Genomic DNA, 26,953 nt, shown 5'->3' with positions numbered 1-26,953 from the left:
TAAAGCCTTCAGTCCCCTCAGCATTTGCTTTTGTGTGTTTGTGTGACCTCAGAGACCTTCCTGGGTTTGCTGGGGTCTAAAGGGGGTTCGGCTGCTGGCCGCTCCTTAAACACACACAGCCTCTGTGTGCACTGGCAGCCATGCGTTTCTATAGGCCTCACCTTCCCCCCCGACGGTTTCCCCTCATTTCACTCTCCCATCCCCCATTAAATACTCCAGGAACTTTGCTGGGGTTCCAGATCAATTGGCTACAAACTTGATCTCTTGAGCGAACATATATGGTTTTGCCAGAGATCAGCGAATTAGTTTTGTAGCACTCCACCCTTTCCCTTTCACTCAACTCCCGCTGAAACAAGCGAGCAAGTTTGATTTCATAGAACGGGATTTGAGGAATGCTGCTGGGATGCAGTGGTGGAGTGGACAGGAGGGGTCAATGCAAGAGGAACAATGTCCAATGCTGCGCAGCAAAGGGGAAACAGATGTCGGCAAGGTATGCCATCCAATAAAACTCCTGATTATACAAGTGGAAAGAATTCCTACCTCACTCTAAGGCGGCCATGGGAAAACTGGACCAAGCCTCTTTTTTTTTAAATATTGTTCTCAAGCTTGAGAAATGAATGTTACGTGTTTCAGACCATATAAACTGTATAAGATTGTGTATCCTGTGCACATTTCGATTTGTTACAATTTCTTTTTGAAAGAAATCTCACCAAGGCTGCATTTATTTGATCTCAAATACAGTAAAAACAGTAATTTTCTGAACCACACAAGATGCCTGATGGGCCTCCATGAAGGTCCATGGGTGTGTTTTGTGTCTCTGCTCTGCATTGGTGCCATAGAAACACCATTTTGACACGTCATGTGTCGACGGCTTTGTGAAGGAGGTGGGAAAAAGCAAACACTTTTGTATTCTGGGGCCCCTCCTCTGTTGAAAACCCTGTCGTGGCCTTTTCAGAAGACAGGAGGCAGCTTGAAACACATGTTCATATCACCTCCTTTGGGAAAAAAAGTATTGTGGTGGGACTCTGTTATAGTTATAGTATCAGATGCAACTCTAAGATATGTCAAAAGTCACGGGTCTGGCCCATCACATCGTGCTTCTCTCCTTCATGCACTGCTGTAGGCCTCTAACCTTTCTCCAGGGTTGAGAAAAGTCTGCATCCCGCAGGAAGGCGCCCGGTTTAAACCCTCGAGACGTCTATGTGTTAGGAGGAGTGTAAGAAAAATGCACCATTGTGGTTTCAACCCACTGTCTGTGTGTGTTAGCATTCCTCCAGAGTGTCAGTGCCTCCGCGGTCTCAAACTGTGAGGAAAGAGGGGGTTTTCACAATAAGTTGAACTTTTCCAAGTATTAAAACACCTCAATCCATCCACAAGACCACCTTCTCTGTCAGACTTGGAGGCAGTGTTAAGAATGCAGTAGTGCATGCTGCATACTGTTCAGAATATACTGTTTATCATTTTTTATTTAATAAGTAGTATTTATATGCATTGTGGAACAATAAATGTTTCACATTACAATATTACATTTCATGTTTTGTCTTTTGATTCTAAATGACCTCATTACTTGTTTTGGAATATCTCAGAAATAAATATGATTATTTTACATTTAAATCTGGTATTGTTTAAAAATATCTTAATGTTTAAAGGGTTAGTTCACCCAAAAATTAATTATCCCATAATTTAACCCTCAAGCCATCTTATCCTCTGTGCTTCCGTGTTCCTTAATACGTCATGCGTTGGGTCAGAAGTAACTCTTCCGCCGGAACTAGACTCGCGTATGGCTGTTACCGGAAGCCGGTGGTTATAGTTATAAATATGGATATTTTTTCTTAAAAAAACACATCACTTCGCTTCAAAAGGCCTTTAATAACCCACTGGAGCCTTATGGATTACTTTTATGATGGATGGATGGATGCGTTTTTTGGGCTTCAAAATCTCACCTACTATTCAATCCCATTATAAAGCTTGGAAGAGCCTGGATACTATAACTCTGATTGTGTTTGGCTGAAAGAAGAATATCCTATATACTTAGCTTGAGATAATTTTCATTTTTGGGTGAACTCACCTTTTAAGTCAAGAGAGAGATGTTAAAATTTTCTTTTCTGTTCATTTGTCACTCTCGAAATGGAAGTGTGTTGCATCATTGGATACAGTTGTAGCGCCTCTCTAGGTTACACAGTACTTTACTGTGTAAATTTAAATGTACTCTAAATTTACATTTTTGTTAATATTATAGAATATCTGGATTTTGCACAATATCAGAGCTAAATGCTTGTGTTTTTCAAGTAGCACATTCTCCCAGGTTGAACATTTTAGGGAATATTATAACAAACTAACTTTATTAATAATGCGGGACTTTTAATTATAAACGAGCCCAAAATACACAAAGACTCTTATTGTCGTATGTCTATGCTTTACTTTTTCCGGCTGCAATCTACAATGTGTTCATTAAGATGTTTGTTATACCATTTAAGATATTTAAGACTTTTTTTATAAACTTAGATTTCATAAAGCTTCATAACTTTTTAAGGTAAATGCATTTTACATTTCTTGCATAGTCGCACAAGTGAGTGTAACTCTCGCACTGTCAAGCCCTGAGTGTACATATTACCTTCTGCTAAAATAATACTCATACTGTGTTCTTATGCTACTTCCAACATGGTATTTGCCTTCTCGGGGGTGGCAAATGTACCAGCTTCCCTCCCAACCCCCATGAGATTCCACCATATTGCCAAAATTACTAAGAAAGGAAGGTGCTAATTTAAAATAATGTGCACTCATTTCTTTTCCATCTCTCTTCTTACTTTCTTCACGAGGAAAGGCTGCCACTCCGCAGGCCTGCATTACAGAAATAAATCAGGTGGACACCCTTCCCTGGCAGGCGCTGGCAACCGCCCCAATCCCAAAACCCCCTCCACCGGTCCTCAGAGGAAGAACTCTGGGTTAGGAAAGACAGCGCACAGGAAGTCTTTGTTCGAAGAGCTACTTTACCCAGGAACAATATGCTGCATTAATACGCCCATCACTCAATCTTGACCTGCTCATTTGAGCATTTATAATCTCATTCATCATTCAGGGAGAAGACATGATAGAGTAAACTGTCATGGGTTTCATTCTGCAAACAAAGACATCTGGCTGCAGGCGGTTTTAAAATAGTAAAAAAACTAAAAAAGCCTTTGCATTTCTTAGTGTCTGCACAGGTATAGGATGTCAAAAACTCCCAACAACTTTTGCAACATAAAAAGCATTGATGCTTTCCAGTAATGACTTCATATTGAGTACATTGTGTATTATCAAAAATAATAATAATAAAAATGAAGGCTTTTATCAACTCATAATATTAGTTCAGTGAACTGGTGAAATGGTAGTTTTGGTTATTGGAAAAAGATATTGCAAGTGTTTGAACTCCGATCAGTTGCAGGCCTTCGTAATAAGCCTGGAGAAAGTCGGTAGCTTTCGAGGTTTTTCTCGTTTCAGTTTTCGACAATTTTTCCAGAATGTATTTGATTAGGTGGGTAGCATTTACTGCAACTGACACCCGTTTGCTAAATGTGAAAAATGGAAAGCCGTCTATTTTGAGAAGTAGTAATGTCAGGACTGTTTCCAGAAACAGTAATTGCAACCCTTTCAGAAACAAACCCAATTCCCAGCAACCCACTTGGTTTCAACCTACCATCTGTCACTTTCTCTTGCTTTCCCTCTCTCTCTCCTTTTTTTTTTTTTTTTTTTAAAGATTCAGGCATGTCCTGGCTCCACTCCCTATATCAGTTTGCGTTATTTTCCTCCCTGTAATGCAACCCTTGTGACTGGAATCTTATTTTGTCACGTTCACTGGAATAGGAATGATTGTGTAGCATTTCTTTAGTAAAAAAAACCCAAAAAAACATTAAATATAGAGATTCAAAGAGTCATGCTCAAGCTTGCGTACTCTGTAATGACTTAAAATAGCTACTCTTTTGGCAGTTACATATTTGGTTGGGGATTTTTTTTTTTCCACAATTGGGAAATCCTAGCTGGTTTGGATTAGGATACTGCAATTATGGCAGTTCAAATATCTGAGTATTTGGAGATCTGTCCAATTGTGCATGTGGTGTACAGCTGTTTGGCAAGATTAAACAGATTCAGGCTGATTTGTTAGTTTGTTTCCTGTTTTGTGCTGTTAATTGAAATCGTTTGATTTGACCACACATACAACTGTCAATTTTTTTAAAGGGATGACGAAACCAAATTTATTCTTTTTTTGTTCACAGGTCATAAATGTGGATGGCACTAATAGGATGACCATTCTAGAGGACAAACTAGCTCATATCTTTGGTTTTACGCTGTTGGGAGAGTATATCTATTGGACTGACTGGCAGCGGAGGAGCATTGAAAGAGTTCACATTGCCAACGCCACCCGTGAGGTCATCGTCGAGCAACTTCCTGACCTCATGGGTCTCAAAGCCACAAAAGTCACAGAGACCTCTGGTAAGATCTCTCGCTTTTAAAAATATTCTGACTTGAAATGGTTTAACCTTATTTAAAATGGTTTAATGGTCTTCCTGAAAGTTACATGGAAAATCAGGACAGTGATTATATTAATTGTATTCTTTATATATTAAAGTGAAAAATATATATATATAATATTTGTATTGTTTATAATTTGAATGTTTATATTTCATTTTTATTTTATTTATATATATATATATATTTTTTTTTATATTATATATATAATATATATATATATATATATATATATGTGTGTGTATTTATATTTATTTATTTATTTATTTTAGAATATTTATTTCATTTATAAATAATCTATTAAAAAAAAGAAACACTTCCTGCCTCAGCTAACAGAAGTGCGTCAAACAGCTTCAGTATATCACTATGAGATCAATGCATGTCCATGATGCTGATGCGTAGATCTCCATTTGTGTGTGTTCAGGCACTAACGGCTGTGCGGAAAACAACGGCGGCTGCAGTCACCTGTGCTTCCATCGGCCTCAGGGTCTGACCTGCGCCTGCCCCATGGGCCTGGAGTTGCTGAATGACCTGCGGACTTGTGTGGTTCCAGAAGCTTTCTTGCTCTTCACCAACCGCGCTGACATACGCAGCATCTCTCTGGGCACCAACAGCAATGACGTGCCCATCCCGCTCACCGGGGTCAAGGAGGCCTCCGCACTGGACTTTGATGTTTTAGAAAATAGGATCTACTGGACCGACGTCAGCACCAAGGTATGGACTACTTTTGTGTTCATCATGATTTTAACTTGGCAATTCAGTGAGTCTCACCTCGTTTTAAAACAGAACGTTGTGGCGGTGAGTGATTCTGACATTTTGAGCGTATGATTGTACATTAAAATCAAAGTCATTTTAAAACCCAGGATTATACAAAGTTCTCTATCAGTGGAGGATGATAAAACGATGCCATCAGCTTCTAACCCATAGCAGCTGTTGAGCTCAGATATAAAACGTCAGAGGGAAAGACGTCCAAGGTGTTTCACCTCAAACGATCTGAAGAAGCTTGTCTTTTTGTATTTTGTGAATATTATATTTGTTTAGGCTGTTGAGACAAGAAAACCTTTTAAAATGTTTTAAAGGGTCTTTTACCATGCAGCATTAAAGCATTAGCAGCTAACCGCACTTCAGCCTGTTGGACTAATTGTTTTTCGAATGTTACACTTGTGTTATAAGGGGCTTTCGCACCGGGTTGTTCTAGGAACTAGCCACAAGGATAGTTCTTCGAGAACTAAATGTTCCCCTAGGGCCTTTTTCCTGGTTGCATTCGCACCACCAGTAGGAACTCTGAAGTGACTCTGGATTCACTTTTATTTTGACGGTGCTGAGAATGCCACAGCCCACAGAGCTCACATTCTCCATTAATTTATTCATGTTCGTTCAGTTCAACCCATCAGCATACACTTACATCACTGATATTTCCTATCGTGCTGGGTTAGACCCTACTCTGAAGTAGGAGCTAATTTAGTTCCCCCAAAAAGGAGTTTCGAGAACTAAAATCCTTCCCAGTTCCTGTGGTGCGAACACGCCAAAAAGTGGGTACTTCTGCCAATAGTTCTAGGAACTATAAAAAGGTTCTTCCAGTGCAAAAGCCCCTATATATATATGTATATGTTTTTTTAGTTTGGTCATTACTATTTTCAATAATGTTATTTTAGTTCATTTTTAACAAAACAAATATTTCTTTCTTAAATGTTTTTAAGAATCTTGCCTTGTGTAACAATAAAACCATATAAATGGTTTTGATAGAATATGGTTGTTGATAGAAGATCTTTCTAATTAAGCATAAACCACACTAATCAATAGAGTGGAAATAGAAAACATTGTGTTTTATAAGGAATTGGCTGTTATTAATGCTTTTAGCATTAGTATTTAGTCACTTGATTACTTTTCTGCTTCAGACTATCAGCAGAGCCTTCATGAATGGCAGTTCGGTTGAACCGGTCATTGAGTTTGGCCTGGACTACCCTGAGGGAATGGCTGTGGATTGGATGGGTCGAAACCTCTACTGGGCGGATACCGGCACCAACCGAATTGAAGTGGCCCGTCTGGACGGCCAGTACCGACAAGTGCTAGTCTGCAAAGACCTGGATAACCCTCGTTCTCTTGCTCTGGACCCTGCCAATGGGTAAGATCACTGGCTTTAAAGTCTTTCCTGCTCTGACTCTGACTCTTGTAGATACAATTGTGCCCTTTAAATTCATTGCATACCAAGTACCACTTTCAACCTAGTGTCTGCCATCCTGCACATTCACTGCACTGCCATACATTGTGTTTACCCATCTGCCTGTGATGGTTAACCATAGGCTTCTTACATTTTTTTAGCCCTCTGGAAGTATGCTAATCGATAATTACCACTACTTAAATATCTGATTTAACTCTCATTCTCAAACACAGACACGCTTATTGGTATTACAGTGCTTCCTCAGGGCATCAAGTTGTATGTGTGGCAGAAGACAAGTGCCAACATGCCGCAGCCCCTGCGTGTGGCTCAGAGGAGGGAAGTCATGTCCTCCAGCGCCCAGCAGGCATTCCTGTGGCTTCTGCCTCTATTAGCCGACACATTCTTCAGCATTGTCTCTTCTTACCTTAACACTGAGAGGTGTTGACTCAGTTGACTCTTAGCCCAGTGGTGTAATGAGTGGGTTGAGGGATTGGTCTCGTGTGCTTTTCACTGCTTACTTAACCAATGGGGGGAAAAGTAACATTTGTGGTGTTAAACGTAGAAAAAGCTTAGCCCTGCTATTCCTTTTCCTTTAATTTGCTTCTGTTAGATTAAATATTTATTAACTATTTATCTGTTTAGTTGTTAGATAAATATTATTCTTTTATTGTTTATTAATTAATAGTTTTTGAATAAATTATTAAATTACTAAATACTTTTGTTTATTAATTAATGGTTAATAAACCATACATTATATAGCAAATAAAATGACTAACAAATTAATAGTGTGTGTGTGTATATATATATATATATATTTTATGCTATATATGTAGTATCTGTAGATTAAATTATAAATATTTTTTAATGTTTTGTATAAATAAACATTAACTTCATTATCTAATGACTATTTTATCATTTTATGAATGCTTAAATATAAATAAATATAATTAACTATATTAATTATATAGCACATAAAATGACTAATACATTAATAGTACATTTATTTTTATTTTTTAATATTTATTTTTATTTGCTGTAGTCATTCATTAATTCATTGTATTTTCATTAATTAATTTAATTAATAAATATTAATATTATTTTTAAACATTACATATAATATAAATAAATAATAGTAACTTCTGTATCAAATTAGTATTTTTTTAATTATTTGATATTAACGTGTATTAATTTGTTTTAATTTAAATAAACAAATAATATTATTGATTATATATTTCTATTCATATATTGTTTATATATTTATAATTATCATATTATATTTATTATTAATAAATGAATGGCTTTATTTTATTTATTTATTTATTATTTTATATTTAGTAATATGTCTTTATAATTTATAGAATGTTTCTTTGTTTTAGTGTAGGGTTCTTGTTAATATCAACCGCAGGGCCGTGCAGAGACCTCTGGAGGGGCAGGTGCTCAAAGTATAAAAGGGGGCACATGCGGAACAAGGCTTTAAATAGGGCTGTGCTCAAAATATCAATTCAGTAATATATCAATACGGATGATTCTGTATCGATACAGTAGCAAATGCATTGATGCAGTTTTGAAAAAGAAACAGAACAGAAAAGACAAATTTTACGTTTAAAAGTTAAAAAAAAATAATTAATGTGCAGTGTGCACCTATTAATAACTCTGGGATTAGAAACTGAAGTATCTTAAGTTGTCCCAACCTGATGGCTTTTTCTTCTCTGTTATACAGAATAATAAAGAACAGCTGTTATAGTAAACTGTGTAGGACAAAATCAACGTGGCCCATGTTTCGTACAGTATAGTTTTATTTAATGCCATATCAGCATCTATGGCTATTTTCATGGCATAAACTGATTTACACAAATACAAGGGTTACATTTATACAATGAAAATAAAAACAAAGCAAACAGAAACAGCAATTAATACTTTACAAGATTTTTAACATTAATGTGATACCTGTTCTGGTACATTCTTACTAAAGTCCTTAAGTGAGTTTGCTGCCTTTGCTGTTGTTGTTACTGCTGCTGCTGCTGCTGCTGCTGATACTGCTGGAGCTGATCTGAGACATTAAAACAAACATATAGAGATATATTAGCTGATTAAATCATTTTTATGTGACCATGACAAGATGTAAAGATTGCTGACAGTGTTTGGAACCTTCACTAGCTCACTGACCTGCTGTAAAGCTGCAGATTCTGCCCAGGCTGCTATAATATAATATTATAATAATAGTAGCCTATATAATAGTACTGGAGAGATGTTCACAGAGGCTTCTGCACACAAAACATAAGATATTGGTAAGCGATAATAAGCCTAAACTCTTACCAGATTTGTGATGATAATTTTTATGGCACTATACGTTTTTTAAATAAATACTGTAATAATAATAATAATAATAGTTTAAAGTAAAATAATAGTTTTTAGTCAAATAACATAAAAAGACCAGACCCCTCGACGCCCGTGAAACTTTTCTCCCTCAAACAGCAAGCTAACGTTACTTCTACAGCCTACACAAAGCAATATAATCAACATCTCAGCATGCTCTTCACGTCGTTCTTGTAAAATAATAATAATAAGTAAACAAACATCAAAATATCTTCGCTGAGAATAACACACCACTTACCAGCAGCCGCAGAGTTGAAGAAATCCTCTGGTAGGGCGCGTAGCCGCGCGAAATTAAAAAATGCGCGTGCAGCGTGAGGAATCGTCCCGGATGAGTTCGTCAGGTGACAGGTCATCATGTGGGTCATTTTATTTACGGCTAAATTATTATTCATTAATTTTACTAATAGTTGGATTGGGCAGGCATCCACAAAAGGGCCTTTAATTACAAAAAAAGGAGAGGAAATTTTGCCTTGACAAAAGGGCACTTTGGGCACCAAGGGGCAAAAGGGCAGGTGCTCGAGCACCCAAAGCCCCCCCCTCTGCACGTGCCTGATCAACCTGCCCAGGAACAGCAGATCAAAATAAAATAAATGTGTCAATGTGATGGATGGTAAAGTTTATTCTAGTTTTGTTAGATGTGCAGTCAAGTAAATAATTTTGGTTTGCAGGTACATGTACTGGACTGAATGGGGAGGTCGACCCAGGATAGCCCGCGCTCACATGGACGGTAGTAACATCGTGACTTTAGTAGACAAAGTGGGCCGAGCCAACGGGCTTACGATTGACTACATCGACCAGCGGCTCTACTGGACAGACCTGGACACCTGCATGATTGAGTCTACAAACATGCAAGGTGACAAATCATAGCTTTTGAAAACCATAAATGCCTCTCGAATCATAGACAGTATTACACCATCCTACCTCCTTTATTAAACCATAAAAGCATTATCCTCAGGTTTGCAGAGGGAGATAGTGGCCGACGATCTTCCTCATCCCTTTGGTTTGACCCAGTATCGCGACTACATCTACTGGACCGACTGGAACCTGCGCAGTATTGAGCGGGCGGACAAGCGCAGTGGCTTGAACCGAACCGTGGTGCAGGGGCACCTGGAGTATGTCATGGACATCCTGGTTTTCCACTCCTCTAGACAAGATGGCGCCAACGAGTGTTCGCAGGACAACGGCCAGTGCGCCCACCTCTGCCTAGCATCCCCCTCTGGAGCCCAGTGCCGCTGTGCTTCCCACTACACCCTGGAGGCAAACGGGCGCAACTGCAGCTGTGAGTTTTGGCGTAGAGGGTTTTAAAGGGGACATAGAGTGTGCAGTGTCGCTACATTTGTATCATTGTTCCTCCTTTGGCTTCTATTATTTTTGCACTCAATGATTTGGGCAGGTAAAAAATTTTTTTTTTTTTTTTTGCCTTGCCTTGCCAACATTTTTGCTAAATGTATTATTATTATTAATAGTAATAATTGTAATTATAATAATTTTTTATTTAAATATTTTATAATTAATTATAAATATTATTGCATAAAATCCAATCAATGCATTGTAATCAGGGTTCAACAATAAGGACAATATTATTAATTTATTATTATTATTATTATTAATTTTTAAAGAATGTTTTAATGTATACAAATACAAATTATTATTATTTTATATCATTGTTATTTAGAAAATGTTTATGTAACTACTAGTACTACCAATTATTATTTAATAATATTGTCCTTATTGTTGATCCCTGATTAAAATGCACTGTTTTGAGTTTTTATTTTAGCACCCATCAGGGCTTAAGTAATCTATGGTCTTTCAGCCATAAAGTTCACTAGGTTTTACTGACATAATAGTGAGTCATGGGTTTTAAGATGCAGTTGGCAGATTGAAATGGCATTAGAAAACAATGGCTCCCAGCCATGCAAAAATCAGTCATATGCATTTAATTCCTTATAAGCTTAAAAATGACTGAACATGGATTAAACAAGCACGCCAGGGAGCCCGGTGAGAGCATTTGGCCAAGAGTGCAGAGGTCTTGGCAATGCTAGTGTGTTTCTACTTTTTTAGTCCCTGTTGTTTCTTCATTCTTTCATTGCCTGGAGGGGAAAGGCTGATTGCGTTTAGTTATTATGATTGCGTTTAGCTGACCTTCACCTTCTGATCAGAGGAATGGAGCTGGCTTTGAATCGTCCATTGTTGACCTGTGCTCTTATAACTTAGTTTTCATTCCTTATCCTCGCCTCCCTGTTGTTTTGCTCAACAGCTCCCTCTAGCTTCCTGCTCTTCAGCCAGAAGAGCTCCATCAGTCGAATGGTACTGGGAGAACAGAGTCCAGACATGATTCTACCAATCCACGTTATGAAGAATTTGCGTGCCATCAGCTTTGACCCTTTGGAACGCCTGGTCTACTGGGTGGATGGCCGACAAAACGTCCGCAGAGCCCGGGATGATGGCACTCAGGTGACAGTTCAATCAAAGAACATTGATGTAACTTGATTATAATTATTATATAATTATAAACAAATATTTATTATTTAATCAAATATATAAATTTAGTTAAGACAATAATAATTATAATTGATATTATTATTATTATCATCATCATCATCATCATCATCATCATCATCACTGTCCCAAAATGAAGATAATACAAAAATGGATAATTTTTAAATAAGAAATATATAAAAGGGTATATATATAAAAGTGCGTGTGTGTGTGTATATAATTTGTTTTTTATAATTATTTAGTTGTGTTGGTATTAAAATTTTTTAATAATAACAACAAATGTTATTAATATTTTAACTTATTATTATTATTGTTATTATATGACAGATGATAATAATATTTACTATTTAAAACCATTATTATTATTATGTTGATAATAAATGTTGTTGTTGTTTATATAAAAATGATTAATATTAGGTATAATATATACAGTAAAACCATTTCTTAACCATTTCTTTGGGACTCTTTTTTAGCATACTGATAGACAATTATTTGTGATCAATTCAATTAATCAGCATACCATATGTTGACAGTCCTAAAATGATGTCATCTGATTTATCAGACCTCCACGGTGATGACCCCAACCAGTCTTCACCCGAAGCAGCCTCATGACCTGAGTCTGGACTCCTACAGTCGCACCGTCTACTGGACCTGTGAGAGCACCAACACCATCAACATCCATCGCATGGACGGCCAGGTTATCGGAGAGGTCCTGAAGGATGATGTGGACAAGCCACGTGCTATTGTGGTGAACGCTGAGAAAGGGTACGATTATTAATTAGCAGAATAAAATATAGGGGATTATTATAACCTGCATTCATTTTAATTGCTCATCCAGTCCAAAACCTCAGGGCCAGATTTTGTTTTTCAGCTTTGGTTTGGCTCCTTTTCATGATTATAACAACACCTTATCAATTGTTTATTGATATATGGCCGGCGGACTTGAAATTAAAGCATAGAACTGGATACCCTAATGACGGCACACTTCGCCAATGCTTTCGTATTGTCGGAAAATTGATTCCATCCAGGCCTCTCCAATAGCCAAATATGTGGAACAGATGGCCCTCTGTGGTCCCCGTGCTGCGGCGCTCGCTAGCGGCTCAACCATGCACAGGCGTTGGCTGCCTGCACTGTAATTGTGTGTCCCATTGTTAGTGTTGCCGTCATCAGTGGGTTTTCTATTTATGTCTCAACCTCATCTTGGTGGGGTGGAGGGGACTTCTCCCATAATAGTGGCAGGATAGAAAAATGATGGCACAAAAATGAGTGTGTAATGTTTGTTTGTGTGTCTGAGATCAAGCTTGTGTTTTCACTGTTGCACTTATATTTAGTTGCACATTTTATCCCTAAATTGTAGATGCGCTTTGTCATGCCTGTCATCGTTTTAATTTTAGTTAAGGTTTTAGTAATTTTATGTGCTTTTGTCATTTTTTTAAGTTTTTTTTTTAATATTTCCTTTAGATTTCATTTATTTTTAAGGGTACATTTACATGACAACAATATACTAAAAACGGAAAAGTGTTTCCTTTTGCGTTTTTCCCGTACAGACGACAGTGTTCGAACCCCGTTCACACGGATCCGCGAGAACTGTATTATGCTGCCAGGCCAGTAGTTGGCGATGTCACTTTGTAAAGGAACACTAGACGCATATAGACTGAACACCATTCATTCATTCAATAATGATATGGTTTTAAAAACTTGCTATTTGAAACCTGTTTTCAGGCCCCCAAAATGCAGTTGTCATGTAAATGAACAGCCAAAACGCATTACAAGTTCGGTGTCGTGTAAATATTTAGTTATTTTAGTACTTTAACTTATTTCAGTATAAGAAAGTAATATATGTAAGTTAATATATAGTTAAATAATATAAAATTATTCAAGTTTTTCAAATAATTTATATTTTTATTTCAGCTAACGCTAGCACTGGCCTGTTATGGTTTGTTTTGCGTTTTATATAATTGATAATTAACTTGGTGTTAAAAGCACAGATTAAAGAAATGTTTTGCTATTCGGTGGATCTGGATCCAAAATGCTGTCAAAACCAGATCAGATCAAAATGTCGTAAAATTAATGAAGCATCGTTTTACCTCGTTTTTCAGATCGTTCAGGATCAAAACATCTTCAAAGATGTTAGCATAAGGTTTTGTTTAACATGCAGGTGGGAAATTTAATATGTGATCTGCTACATTCCCCACACTGAAGTCAGGCTTTGGCAGATGTTTAGTGAGTGTATTACACTCAGTGCTCTGACTCAGAAGGCATCTTCAGATCCATCAGCCAAACCAATGTTGGGGTTTATTCATTTCTTCTGTCGCCTTCTTAGCATTGGAAATGTATCAAATAAAATGTATATCGCCCCAAAACTTTTCCCAGAAGTAACTGTTTTTTTTTTAAGCTGTAATGTTTTCTCATTTTTAATGATACTCAGACACTGTACTGGCATCGATTTCGATATCACTGTTCATTTTTTTGTTTTTTTTTAAGCCGAACCAAATTGCTAACAGATGCAAATTGTGTTTCTCAGACAGCAACTGAAAACAAAGGTGCAAACGCACCTTTGAGAGTTATCACATTTATTCATTTAGCTGACGCTTTTATCACAAACTAGTCTAGACATAACATTAGGGCTAAAGGGCTTTTGTGATGTGTGAAGATATACAATTCTCCCACACAGTCAAAACAACATGGCCCCATCAAAGTTGTTCTTTCTGTTCAACAAATAAGTGTTTATCCAAGCCTACAGATCATATTTTTGTTATTTAATGCAACGACATAAATAACTACAAACACTTTTATTAGATGTTGAAACATCTTGAAAGATGTTGTTTATAGAATCCAATTAAAATCACTTTTCCTTTACTACATTTTACTTTATTTGGAAAATGGTATGTAACTTCCAAACTTTTTTTTTCCACAGCTACATGTATTTCACTACTGTCCAGGATCGTTCGGCTAAAATCGAAGGTGCGTCTTTGGATGGGACAGAGCGTGAATCCCTGTTCACGACCGGTTTGATCCGCCCCGTGGCACTGGCTTTGGACAACAAGCTGAGCAAGCTGTTCTGGGTGGATGCAGACCTGAAACGGATTGAGAGCAGTGATCTGAATGGTAAATAATATTACATTTTGGCTTGCATTTCATATTCTCATTTTATGTCAAACTGAATTTTGAACAGTTATCAAATACAATTAATAATATATATATATATATATATATATATATATACACACACACACACATACATATATACACATACATGTATGTATATATATATATATATATATATACACACACATATATATATATATATATATATATATATATATATATATATATATTTTTTTTTTTTTTTTTTTTTCTAATATATTAATCCAAAAGTCCACAAGTGAAAATGCTTCTGTTTTGCATTTTTTTCTGATTGAAAACAATTATATTAATTTTTATATATGTAAATAGGGAAGCACTGATATAACAAATCTGGCCAGTAGTGATAAGCCATTAACTATTTTGTTATCTCCAATACTAAAATATCTACACTATTTTATTAGAATATTTTTTTATAAGCTAATTACTGTAAATGTCCAATATCAGCCAGTGCAATAAATAGAAACAAATCACTAAAATCAGCCAATAAACTGTTGTAACAATCAGTGTCGTTATTTGTAACTAAAACTAGAACTATTAAAATATTCAAATAACGCTGAAATCAAATCACATAAAAAAGGTTTAAGGTTAAATACTTAAATTTAATGAACTAAAACTGAATTAAATATAGATAATATATAAATAGCTAAATATTTTAGAATAATAAAAAAGGGAACAAAATAAACATGGATATAAAAATAAAATAAAAGCCAATTCAAAATATAAAAAAATAATAGCACATAAATACCGGTAATACTAAATTAACAATTTATTGTGCCTAATTATCAACATTTGAGTGAAAGTTGAGATTTGTATAATTATAAAAAACAAACATTGTGTTGGTTGTAATTTTGTACTAAATGTCATGATTTAAGACTTGAAAAACGAAATGTTCCCATAGAATTTAATGTTAGTGATTTATTTTTAAGATCAATTTGGATGTCAGACCTTTGCCAGAAAGATTAGGTCTTTTCCCTCACCACGTAATCATGTCACTGAATCTCATGCTCAGAATGTTTTTGTTTCCTGTCTTGTATTGCATCCCGCGGGCAAATTGATTGCGATCAGTTCTGAAGTATTCTGGAACACCGTGTGAAATAAGGACAACTTTCTGACCTCTCCAATCAGATTTGATCCTCTAAACATGTCAAATGACAGCTATGGAAACCAAACAAATACAGACAGAAAGCACAGGCCAGGTTCAATCTAGATTTACGCTGTATATGTTCAATACCGCCTAGTCTAAACTAATCAAAACAGTATAGTCTGTGTTGTCTAAACATGGTCTATACATTGACAAACCTCTAATGAAGAAGTTGATGGACTGTAACATAGTTCATTCTTCTGAGGTTATTTAAGTGCCTTCGTCACCGAAAATCACTAACTTGTCTGATTTCTCTTACTTTTTTCCAATGAGCTGCCAGTAAGCAAAGTCTCTCCAGATGCTGAGCTCTGATGTTTGATGTTAGCATGAGAGAGATGATCACACCTTAAGCCACGGCTAATCTCCTTGCGCAACAGAATCCCACTGCAGCCAAACGACCAACACAAAGGCTGAATATATATGATTTATTGTGTGACGCAGGGCAAAACCTGAATTATGACTCTGCGGATCTCTTTGTTTGCTTCCCAGGGGCCAATCGGATCGTTCTTCAGGACTCCAACATCCTTCAGCCTGTCGGTCTGACAGTGCTGGGCGATCACCTGTACTGGATCGACAAACAGCAGCAGATGATCGAGCGCGTGGACAAGCTGACCGGAGAGAAGAGGACCCGCATACAGGGGCGACTCCAGTACCTGACCAGCATCCATGCGGTGGAGTACATGGAACCAGAGGAGTTTGGTAAATTCACAGTTTCTTACATTTCTTTAAGACTAAATCATTAGCTCTGTTCCAAAACCTTGTGAGCTATGTGCATAATGTAATATAATGATTTATGGTGTACAGAATATAAGATGTCAAGTTATTTACCAATTTAATTTAATGATCTACAATAGTATACAAATATAAAGATATTATCAATTTATTTCAAATTATACAATTATTTACTTACTAACATGTATATAAAAATTTAAAGATATTTTGAAAATATTAATTACATTTAAGAGGGACTAATTAAAATGAATGTACCTAGCATATTATTCTATTGTAATTATATATTCTTGTTTAAATTCATATTTTAATTTAATATTCTTAAATAATTCATATTTTAATTACATAAATATTAAAGTATTTATCATATATATATATATATATATATATATATATATATATATTTATATTTGATATCGCACATATGCCAGCAAAACACGTGTGTAAGTAATTGTTTTAACCTGCATTTCACCTTGTTTGAGCTGCAAAAATCATATGTTGACAAAAATTTTTATAATTATGTAGTTAATGTCTATATGGCTTCAGAGTTCCTATTGTTAAAGAATATAATTTGTCCTTTAATCTTCTTAACAGCATCCCACCCTTGTTCCTGTTATAACGGAGGCTGCTCCCACATCTGCATCGCTAAGGGTGACGGGACGCCACGCTGCTCTTGTCCCATGCACCTGGTGCTGCTTCAAAATCTGCTCAGCTGTGGAGGTACATTAGACAGAGATATATATACACACACACACACACACACACACACACACACACACACACACACACACACACACAGGTGATACTCAAAAAATTTGAATATCGTGCAAAAGTAGGGCTGGACAATAATTCAATATCAATATATATCGCGATATTTTTTTTTTTCGATAACGGTGATATGATTTTTAAACACATTTTTGATATTTCAATATACATAGCAGCATTTGTCACTGACTGACGTTAGGCGCGCAGCCGTCAGAAAGAGCAGAACACAATTGGCTACTTTCCTGATGACGTACACCACAGACACGCAGCCACTGCTCAGAACAGCGGATCTCCAACGCGGCAAGTTTCAGCCACAGAATGAGCGTCCCTGACCGCAATGCAAATGTGACTGAACGAGCTTCCACAAGTGAGGAGAAAGCAGACGAAATAGTTGATAAGAGAGGAAAGACTAAGTCAGTGGTATAAATTCAGTGGTGTTTCGGTGTTTCAGCGTGCTGCAAAATGTGCCGGAGTGTGACTGCCGAGTCCGACTAGCAGCGGGAACACATCAGACGAGGATCAGGAGATAGACTGTGCCGATGCGCGCGTCCGCGGCCAGGAACGTCGCGTCTAAAAATAGGTCACCGAAAGTTCTAATGAGCAGGTATCGCTCCCTGTGAATGTCCTGACGCGCGCACACACACGCACACGACGCGCAGAATCCAGTTCTCTTTCTTTAGCGCTTGAATAATAACACACACATTTATGCCGAAATGTCCGTTTTGTCAATTGTATCCTAACAAGAACAGTCTAAATGAGTTAAATAAAATCTTAAATGAAAGTTAAGAGTAGCCAAATGAGAAAATTAAATGCGTAAGATCCTCTCATCAGCGACAGATCTTAAAGGGACAGCAGCCAATTCTGTCTGTCAGTTAAGTTAACCAAAGAACAAAGGGGAACAGAGCAAATTACTCACTGATCTTGTCTAAAGAACGTTTCTAGCTTTAATAAGGATTCATCTATGTTTAATTTATAATTTATGCAGTTCAGACTATTTGATAACCTTATTCAATTTCTGTATATTTCAGTTTTATTTACACACAAAACATTAATGGTGAACATTTTTGACTTTATAAAATGATTATCTCAAGTATTGAAAAAAGTAAGACATATTTTTTGTTATACATAGTTTAGTAGCCTACTTTTATTTTTGGCAGAATTTATCATTATAATCAACTTAATTATTTCCTGGATTTTGTAACACCATAGTCCCTAAATTTATGTAAATGCAGGAAATGGGATTTAAATCGGAAAAAAATTCCCCCATTTTGTGTACCAAATGTTGCACAAATGTTACGGCAAATGTAAATTTAAAAACAGAAATGCATTGCCATTTTCCATATTACATTGTCATTTTCCATATTACATTTCAAACTGAATATTGCTACCCATATGCTTTCATAGTCTTGTAGCAGGTATTGAGAAGAGAATATTATTGTTATGATGGGTTATTTCATTGCTTCATGTAGTTTGTTATGGTGCAGTAGCGAAAGACTCCAGCAGATTTCATACACTTGGCAAATTCATTTTTCAGAAGATTGTAGGAACAGACATCTGTTATGGGCGTTCTTGGCAGTTTTTCTGAGGCTTTTATATTGTTCATATCGATATCGGAATTATATCGTATCGACCGAAATTAAGAAATATATCGTGATATAAAATTTGGCGATATCGTCCAGCCCTATGCAAAAGTTATAATTTTGAGGATTATGGCTTATGAAAACCCCAAATTCAAAATCTCAGAAAATTAGAATATTACATGAAATCAATAAAAAAAATTATTTTAAATAAAGAAATGTCGGCCCTCAGCAAAGTATTATCATGCATATGTATATATATATATATATATATATATATATACCAAATATATTAATTTCACCTTTTAATTTGAATTACTGAAATACATGAACTGTTGCACGATATTCAAATTTTTACAATGTGTATATACACCTATATCTTTGGCATGAAACCAAAAATGCACTAATCAGTTTTTATGGATCTGCGCTAACCGCATTTTTACCCACAACCTCCATCAGAGCCTCCCACGTGCTCTAGCGAGCAGTTCACCTGTGCTACTGGTGAGATCGACTGCATCCCCATGGCGTGGCGCTGCGACGGCATCGCTGAGTGCGCAGACCACAGCGACGAGATGAACTGCCCCATCTGCTCCGAACTCCAGTTCCAGTGCGACAAAGGCCAGTGCGTGGACTCGCAGCTGCGCTGCAACGGAGAGCCAGACTGCGCAGACGGCTCTGATGAACTGGATTGTGACAGTACGTTCAACTTTTCCGCAGCAAAAGAGCAAGACAAGCAGCTTTCCTTTTCAAAAGGATGTGCAAATACAATTTAACTTGTCTTTTGAGTTACTTTCATACTTTCAAATTAAATCAGCTCATATAAATCAAAAGTTTGCTGTGTGAATCAGTAAAATTATTCTGAAACAACTCCCCAATCAGTCAGACAAATCACTGAATCATCACTGGAGAGGTTCAAATGATTCACTTGAGTCATTTAATGTCCAACTCGAATTGGGTTGAAACCATTATAGGCCTGGTTTCACAGGCAGGGCTTAGATTAAGCCAGGATTAGGCCTTTGTTTAATTAGCTTTTATAAATGTGCCTTATAAAAACATTACTGGTGTGCATCTTGAGACAAAACAATGGCTCTGACATATTTTAAGGTATGTCACTGCAAGTTGCTTTCAGTTAAAACAGCTCAAACAAGCATTCTAGTCTGGAACTAGGTTTAAGCCTTGTCTGTGAAACCATGGGGTAGTGTTGTGTATCTCTTGAAAAAAAAAACTTAAATAATTGACTTGTTCATATGACAATATATAGTTAAAGATACACATCCACAACTGAGTTTTAGACATTTGTTGCCAATTCCTATTGGTAACACTGTTTTGTCACGCATTTGTTCCATTCATACATTTATGCTGCTGTTTTAATATGCAGTCTCTGATCTGTCTTCTCCCTTTTTTCCCATCAGCCATTTGTATGCCTAATCAGTTCCGTTGTGGCAACAACCAGTGTATCCTGAAGAAACAGCAGTGTGACTCCTTCGCAGACTGCACAGACAAATCTGATGAGCTTTTCTGTGGTACGTTGACCATATCATACTAAAAAGAGCATATGGTGTTTGACCATGCATGCCATAACTTGGTGATTGCAACGATGCATGCAAGACTAAAACAACCGTTTGGCTCATTCGCAGATTTCCCTCCGCCCCCCAACGACCTTCCGCGTCACACCAGCACCATCGGCCCCGTCATCGGCATCATCCTCTCTGTCTTTGTGATGGGAGGCATGTGTTTTGTGTGTCAGAGAGTCGTGTGTCGCCATTACAAGGGCCCCAACGGAGGCTTCCCACACGAGTACATCAGCGGGACCCCTCACGTGCCCCTCAACTTCATCGCACCCACAAATTCGCAGCACGGTACTTTTACAGGTAAAGGTCTGCTGTTTGATAGCTGCTGTGGTCTCTTAAGGTGAATCATTTCTCTGCCTGTGATGAGTCTTGTTGGTGATGAGTCTGTCTCGCTGTGGCACAGGTATTTCCTGTGGGAAGTCCATGATGAGCTCAGTGAGTCTCATGGGCAGCAGCAGCAGTGGGGCGCCTCTCTACGACAGAAACCATGTGACAGGAGCTTCATCCAGTAGCTCTTCCAGCACAAAAGGAGCTTTCTATCCGCAGGTACTGTAATATTCATCAGTATATTGTCTTTGTTCATTGTTTATAAGAAAGGACCAGTGTTTATTTATTTAATTCCATCTAGGAAAAAAGGGTTTTGTATTTTAAATTAAATGCTCATTCATATATTTTATATTGTCTGGTTTATTGTTGTTAATGCCATTTATAATTGATTTTTTTTTCTTCTGATCTGTATGTAGATGCTCAACCCTCCTCCATCACCAGCAACAGATCGCTCACTTTACAATGCAGAAGTCTTCTATTCGTCCAACAGCCCTTCCACAACCAGGTCTTACAGGTGGGATCCTGGATGGAAGGATGGAAGGATGGAAGGATGGATGGATGGATGGATGGATGGATGGATGGATGGATGGATGGATGGATGGATGGATGGATGGATGGATGGATGGATGGATGGATGGATGAGTGTGTGGATGGATGGATGAATTGATGGATGAGTGGATGGATGGATGAGTGGATGATTGGATGGATGGATGAGATGAGTAGATTGATGAGTGGATAAGTAGATTGATGGATAGATGAGTGAATGGATGGATGAGTGGATATGTAGATGGATGGATGAGTAGATTGATGGATGGATGACTGGATAGATAGATAGATAGATAGATAGATAGATAGATAGATAGATAGATAGATAGATAGATAGATAGATAGATAGATAGATAGATAGATAGATAGATAGATAGATAGATAGATAGATAGATAGATAAAAGGATGGCTGAATATATGACTGTGCTGATGGATACATAGCTAAAATGTCTCCTCAAGTTACTAATCTGTGAATCTTTCCCCGTGACAGGCCATATTTGATGCGAGGGGTCGCGCCCCCCACCACCCCCTGCAGCACAGACGTGTGCGACAGTGACTACACCACCAGCCGCTGGAAAAGCAATAAGTACTACATGGACCTCAATTCAGACTCTGACCCCTACCCCCCGCCCCCAACGCCCCGCAGCCAGTACATGTCAGCGGAGGAGAGCTGCCCTCCCTCGCCCTCCACTGAGCGCAGCTACTTCCACCTGTGCCCCCCGCCCCCCTCGCCCTGCACAGACTCCTCATGACACCCGGCAAACCGCCACTCTCTGTACATAGTTTTAAATAGTTAAAGAAGAAACAAAGATTTTATTTTATTTTCCACACGCTTTGTTCAAGAAACATTTCAGCTTTTCGGGAGGAACAGTATATTTTCACCCAGAGTTACATGTACAGCGGTCGTGACAGGACGAGGCTTGCACGAGTTAATTATATTATGACATTTTTTTATTAGACCCCCCCCCAAATAACTACAAGATCTTCAATATGTAAGAATACGAACTGAAATGCATCCATGTCACTGTTTCAGGATGGTTATGATTTAATCATCTTTTTTTTTTCATAATACCAATTACAAAGAAGTTTAATTGCGAACCAAATCGTCAATATAACACCAAAATCATCCGCTGCAGAGGAGTTGTACATATGTGTAATTAAGTAAATAATTAATGTTTTTCGTAATGGCAATGAGGTGTTGTTTTGATTATGTTCTATGTGAATATGATACTATTCCAAGCATATGTTTGGTTTGTCCTGTTTACCAAAAGTGTGTTTGCTGCTATTGTACATAAATCTTTTACTGTAAATAATGACAAATGAAAACAGCCAGCTAAAATGTTTTGTTTATATAATGAGAACTGACCATAGACCATTGTAAATTTGTTATTAATCTCTTATAGAAAAACATACATGTGAAATGCCATTACTTTGAAGGAGTCTTGTCTTAAAGGGATAGTTCAACTAAAAATCTTGTCATTCCAAACCTGTATGACATATTTCCCCCTGTGAAACATTAAAGACGATGTTTAGCAGAATGTCCAAGCTGCTCTTTTCCATAATGACAGTGGATGGGGACCAAAAAGTACCGTAAAAGCATCATAACAGTAGTCTACAAGCCTTCTAAAGCCAAACGATAGCTTTGTGAAATTTAAGTAATTATTAACTATCTTTTTTGGCAATCGTGGTCACCGTCCACTTTCATTATATGAAAAAGAGCAGCTTGGACATTCTTATAAACATCTCATTTTCTTTTCTACAAAAGAAGGAAAGTCTTAAGGGTTTGGGATAGCATGAGGGTGAGTAAATGATGACAAAATGTTCATTTTCTTGTGAACTATCCCTTTAAAGAAGCGGAAAGTCACCTGCTTTGTAGTGAACTACATGGATTTTATCAGATCTCATGGACTGAACTCATTGTAGGTGTTCAGTAAAAAAACTAAAAATTATAGTTATAGTAGTAATAATAATAATAATACAACAGTAAAACTAAGCTATGATTTGAACAAGGATATGTGGTTAATTTTACTGTAGTAATATGGTAACAAACTGCTTTTTTTAATTCATGACATGCAATTTTCCAATTTTTCCCGGTAAAGTTGAAGAATCAAACTATTTCCCTCTTTATAATGCTAATTTGATGGAGATAATGTTTTTTTAGGTTAAAACGTCTTGTAGCACACATTAAAATGTCATGTATGTGTGTTTAAAATGTACTTTTTTTTCTCTTTGCCAAATTGAGCACTTATGGAAATTATATGTGCATAACTAGAATTCTAGATCTAGAAAAAACTACAAGATTTAATGAGCTTCCCAGACTGATTACATTAGTTGTTTTTACAGGTAGCCGTACAAAAAGACATATAGCAATGTCTTTTAAGGCAAATTTTAGATGAATAGTCATTCTAGAAAACTCAGCAAAGACCAGTTTACCAGGTGATGCAAATTATTTTCCAGAGTTATGGATCTCATTAAATTGCCCTCAAGGTAACACTATTCACCGTGAATGTGACTGAATGGAGATTATTAGGATTTTTATACCACTTTGGCAGGTTAGCGCTTTGACTTAATCTGTCTAGATCGTACCATCCACTCTCGCCGAGAAGCTTTTTGCTCTTCGGTGCACCACCAATGTCTTTGTTTTGTGTACAAAAATGCCTCATATAATGCACACTTGTGACAATTTTTGTATCAAAAGCATTTTTATATATAATAAAGGTTCTATTTTAAGAAATGCAATATTGTCTTTTTTAACATGGTGATTTGTTAATGCAGTATTATGTCTCATAAGCTGTAAAAAAAAAAAGTTGCTGCCTTGAATTTTTAAGTACAGTCAACTTGGATGTTTAAGTCATTTTAACTTAAATTACATTAAACTGACTTTTTTAAAAATGAGTTGAATCTTGTATAACAAAAAAAGTTTAAAAAATAGCTTATCTTATTTTGATGAGCTAAAGCAACAACAAATGTTGTCATAACTTATTGATCATACAACTTTTTACAGTTACATATGAACTTTCAATGAACACAAACATATAACTTGCTATTTCAGCTGTAAAAAATATAATGCCTCAAATCATGTGGCTTGTTAAAGGCAGATGTGCTTTTATTTCTCTGAGTGATCCGAAAAGCAAAAAAAATCCCTTCGATTTACAGAGGCTTCAATAAGGCAAATGTTAATTGAATTGAGCATGGTGTGTCTCAGTCCAGTGGTAAACCAACACACATGACCAAGAATGCAGAAACACTTTGGATTACTCCAAACAGAGCTTTATGAAATGTTATTGTTGAATGTGACATTGCTGTAGTGGAATTGCGTGTTAAGGTAATAAAATAAAACTGTGTTTGATCATTGCCAGTGGTTCGGGATTTCAGCCATTTTGTCTTCTGCTGCCCTCGTGTGGGTAAAAACAACAAAAAATACAAATGAGGTTTGTATGGCCCTCTTCCCCTCTCATATTTATATTAATATCTTATTCCTATTTTGAAAGTCTTAAATATTTTTTCATTAGTTTTTAGTCTTTAGAAAATAGTCTATATATATATATATATTTATATATATGAAGAAGTCTATTTTTCCTTCTTTTTTTCAGGACATTTAAAAAACTATATATATTATTTTTTCGGAGGTGGAGGGATATTACCTGTAATAGTGCCATTCTCTTGAAAGACATTTGCCCTTATCATTATTATTATTATTGAATAAATGTTTTTAATGTTTCCATCAGTTTATGAATGTATTACAAATATCGCTTCACAAAGCCCATTAAAAATTGAGGCCAAATACTACTTTACAGCAGTTGGGAACTACATGTACATTCCCCTTTCTCATTTGTCATCTTAAAGGACTGTCTTCAGCACTTGACAGAAGTGAACACATGTTGTCAGGCTCCTGACTGGGCTGAAGGGGGTGGGGAGATGTCGACACCCCTCCATGTACCCATCTGTCTGTCTTTGTTTATGATCTGTGTAGTAGAGGAGTTAAAAACACGCCTTGGAAAAAAGGCACTTGAGAACACGTTTATACATGTCAGGAGGGAAAGAACCACGGCATCCTCTCGTGATTATACATTTAAAAACAAAATTGTGTAGCAGACCACGTTTTGCCTAAAATGCATGGTTTCCCATGCCTAGTTATATATCATACACACACACACACACACACACACACACACACACACACACACACACACACACACACACACACACACACACACACACACACACACACACACACACACACACACACACACACATATATATATATATATATATAATTTTTATTTAAATATATATTTTTATTAGTCGCAATCAGGCACATCAAACTATACTTTCTTTAGGTCTGGTACAATTTTTGGAGCCAATGTAGTTATTCTTAACTAAAACTATTAAAATATGTTAAATTCCATTGAGTAGAATAAAAAATCAAATATAAAAATCATAAAAATGTAGAAAAAGAATGTAGAATTTTTTTTTTTGCCTTGGCAACAAATTGAAATGAAATAACACTAATTGGAGCCCAATATAAGCACCATGCAAACTAATCTGAATAACCCCAATTATATAATTCTCCCCAAGATTATCATTCTCTAGGCCATTCTTGTGCAGAGCTTCAAGTTAATTATTTTCAGTGTTGTTCATCTGAGAGAAGACAGTACATTCAGAAGATATATGAAGAGAACAAAATACCTGACCAAACTGTGTAATCGTGATAGCATCTGTCTGATGAAAGATGGCATGAGAAACATCTTTCTCACAGCCCCAAACGCCCACAGTGCTTCTCAACATTCATTTTACACAACTTTCACATGATCTTTGATTAGTAGAGGCAGGATTTTGTTAGACAATCATGTGCACATGTTTGATTTTGTACAGAGTAAAACCGCTTCAGTAAATTCATGGTTTTTGTCATAGAAACCCACGTCAGCTCATGGCAGTCCGTAATCAGAAACACAGTGGAATCATAGGGTTAATTTGACACATGTGAAAAGCATTAAATATGGCTGCTTTTACTCTATACAATGAATCCATTGCAGATTTTGTTATGATTATGGAACATGCAACAGAAAATAGATATAGCATGTCTGAAATACAGCCGTCGTCAGCTGTAACAGATCAGTTCCACAGCCTGATGCTGTAGATGTATGCCTCACATTTAACATAAGGGTCATATGTCAGATCCTATTTGACATGCTACACTAAACCCGTATTTGCCTTTCTGCACTATGGACAGGCTATAGAGCATAAAAAATGGGGCCCTGACCTTTTTACCCATATTTGATCAAAGAGCACAAGAACTAGAAACATAAAAACATAAAAATACATAAAAACAAAAGAAAGATAGATCAGGTTATCTTAAAGGGATAGCCTAGTTAAATTCACCTGGAAATAATAATTCACTATTCATTCAATCGTTTGTTTGTTTTTGCGTGAACTATATCTTAAAAACACGCGTATTTTATACAATATGCATTGGTGTGAATTAAACTCCTATTTTATGTAATCAATTTCATGTTGGTGAGCCAGTTGAAATAATGCCTTTCTGGCAAATAATTCCAATCTGGCTACTCGTTCACGCAATCGTAGCTGATTGGACCATCTGCATGTC

General features: G+C 36.6%; 1 protein-coding gene across 1 annotated transcript in view; it reads left to right on the top strand.

Annotated features, from left to right (window-relative positions):
- The window catches only part of lrp5 (low density lipoprotein receptor-related protein 5), a 64,298-nt gene extending 40,219 nt beyond the window's left edge, over nucleotides 1–24,079 (top strand). The window contains exons 9-24 of the mRNA XM_077210357.1: nucleotides 4,254–4,470; nucleotides 4,931–5,220; nucleotides 6,405–6,631; nucleotides 9,712–9,896; nucleotides 9,999–10,322; nucleotides 11,301–11,497; nucleotides 12,105–12,307; nucleotides 14,460–14,650; nucleotides 16,320–16,529; nucleotides 17,154–17,279; nucleotides 19,361–19,597; nucleotides 20,314–20,424; nucleotides 20,539–20,772; nucleotides 20,876–21,018; nucleotides 21,216–21,313; nucleotides 21,836–24,079. Of these exons, the coding sequence (XP_077066472.1) occupies nucleotides 4,254–4,470; nucleotides 4,931–5,220; nucleotides 6,405–6,631; nucleotides 9,712–9,896; nucleotides 9,999–10,322; nucleotides 11,301–11,497; nucleotides 12,105–12,307; nucleotides 14,460–14,650; nucleotides 16,320–16,529; nucleotides 17,154–17,279; nucleotides 19,361–19,597; nucleotides 20,314–20,424; nucleotides 20,539–20,772; nucleotides 20,876–21,018; nucleotides 21,216–21,313; nucleotides 21,836–22,097 (3,255 nt within the window). The 3' untranslated portion in view covers nucleotides 22,098–24,079. The remainder of the gene's footprint in view (nucleotides 1–4,253; nucleotides 4,471–4,930; nucleotides 5,221–6,404; nucleotides 6,632–9,711; nucleotides 9,897–9,998; nucleotides 10,323–11,300; nucleotides 11,498–12,104; nucleotides 12,308–14,459; nucleotides 14,651–16,319; nucleotides 16,530–17,153; nucleotides 17,280–19,360; nucleotides 19,598–20,313; nucleotides 20,425–20,538; nucleotides 20,773–20,875; nucleotides 21,019–21,215; nucleotides 21,314–21,835) is intronic.
- Nucleotides 24,080–26,953: the final 2,874 nt, after the last annotated feature.

The sequence above is a fragment of the Siphateles boraxobius genome, unplaced genomic scaffold, assembly GCF_051911475.1.
Source record: "Siphateles boraxobius isolate OS27281-9 unplaced genomic scaffold, OSU_SipBor_1 65, whole genome shotgun sequence".
In the NCBI taxonomy this organism is placed as follows: Eukaryota; Metazoa; Chordata; class Actinopteri; order Cypriniformes; family Leuciscidae; genus Siphateles; species Siphateles boraxobius.
This window is presented reverse-complemented; position numbering and strand designations above follow the sequence as displayed.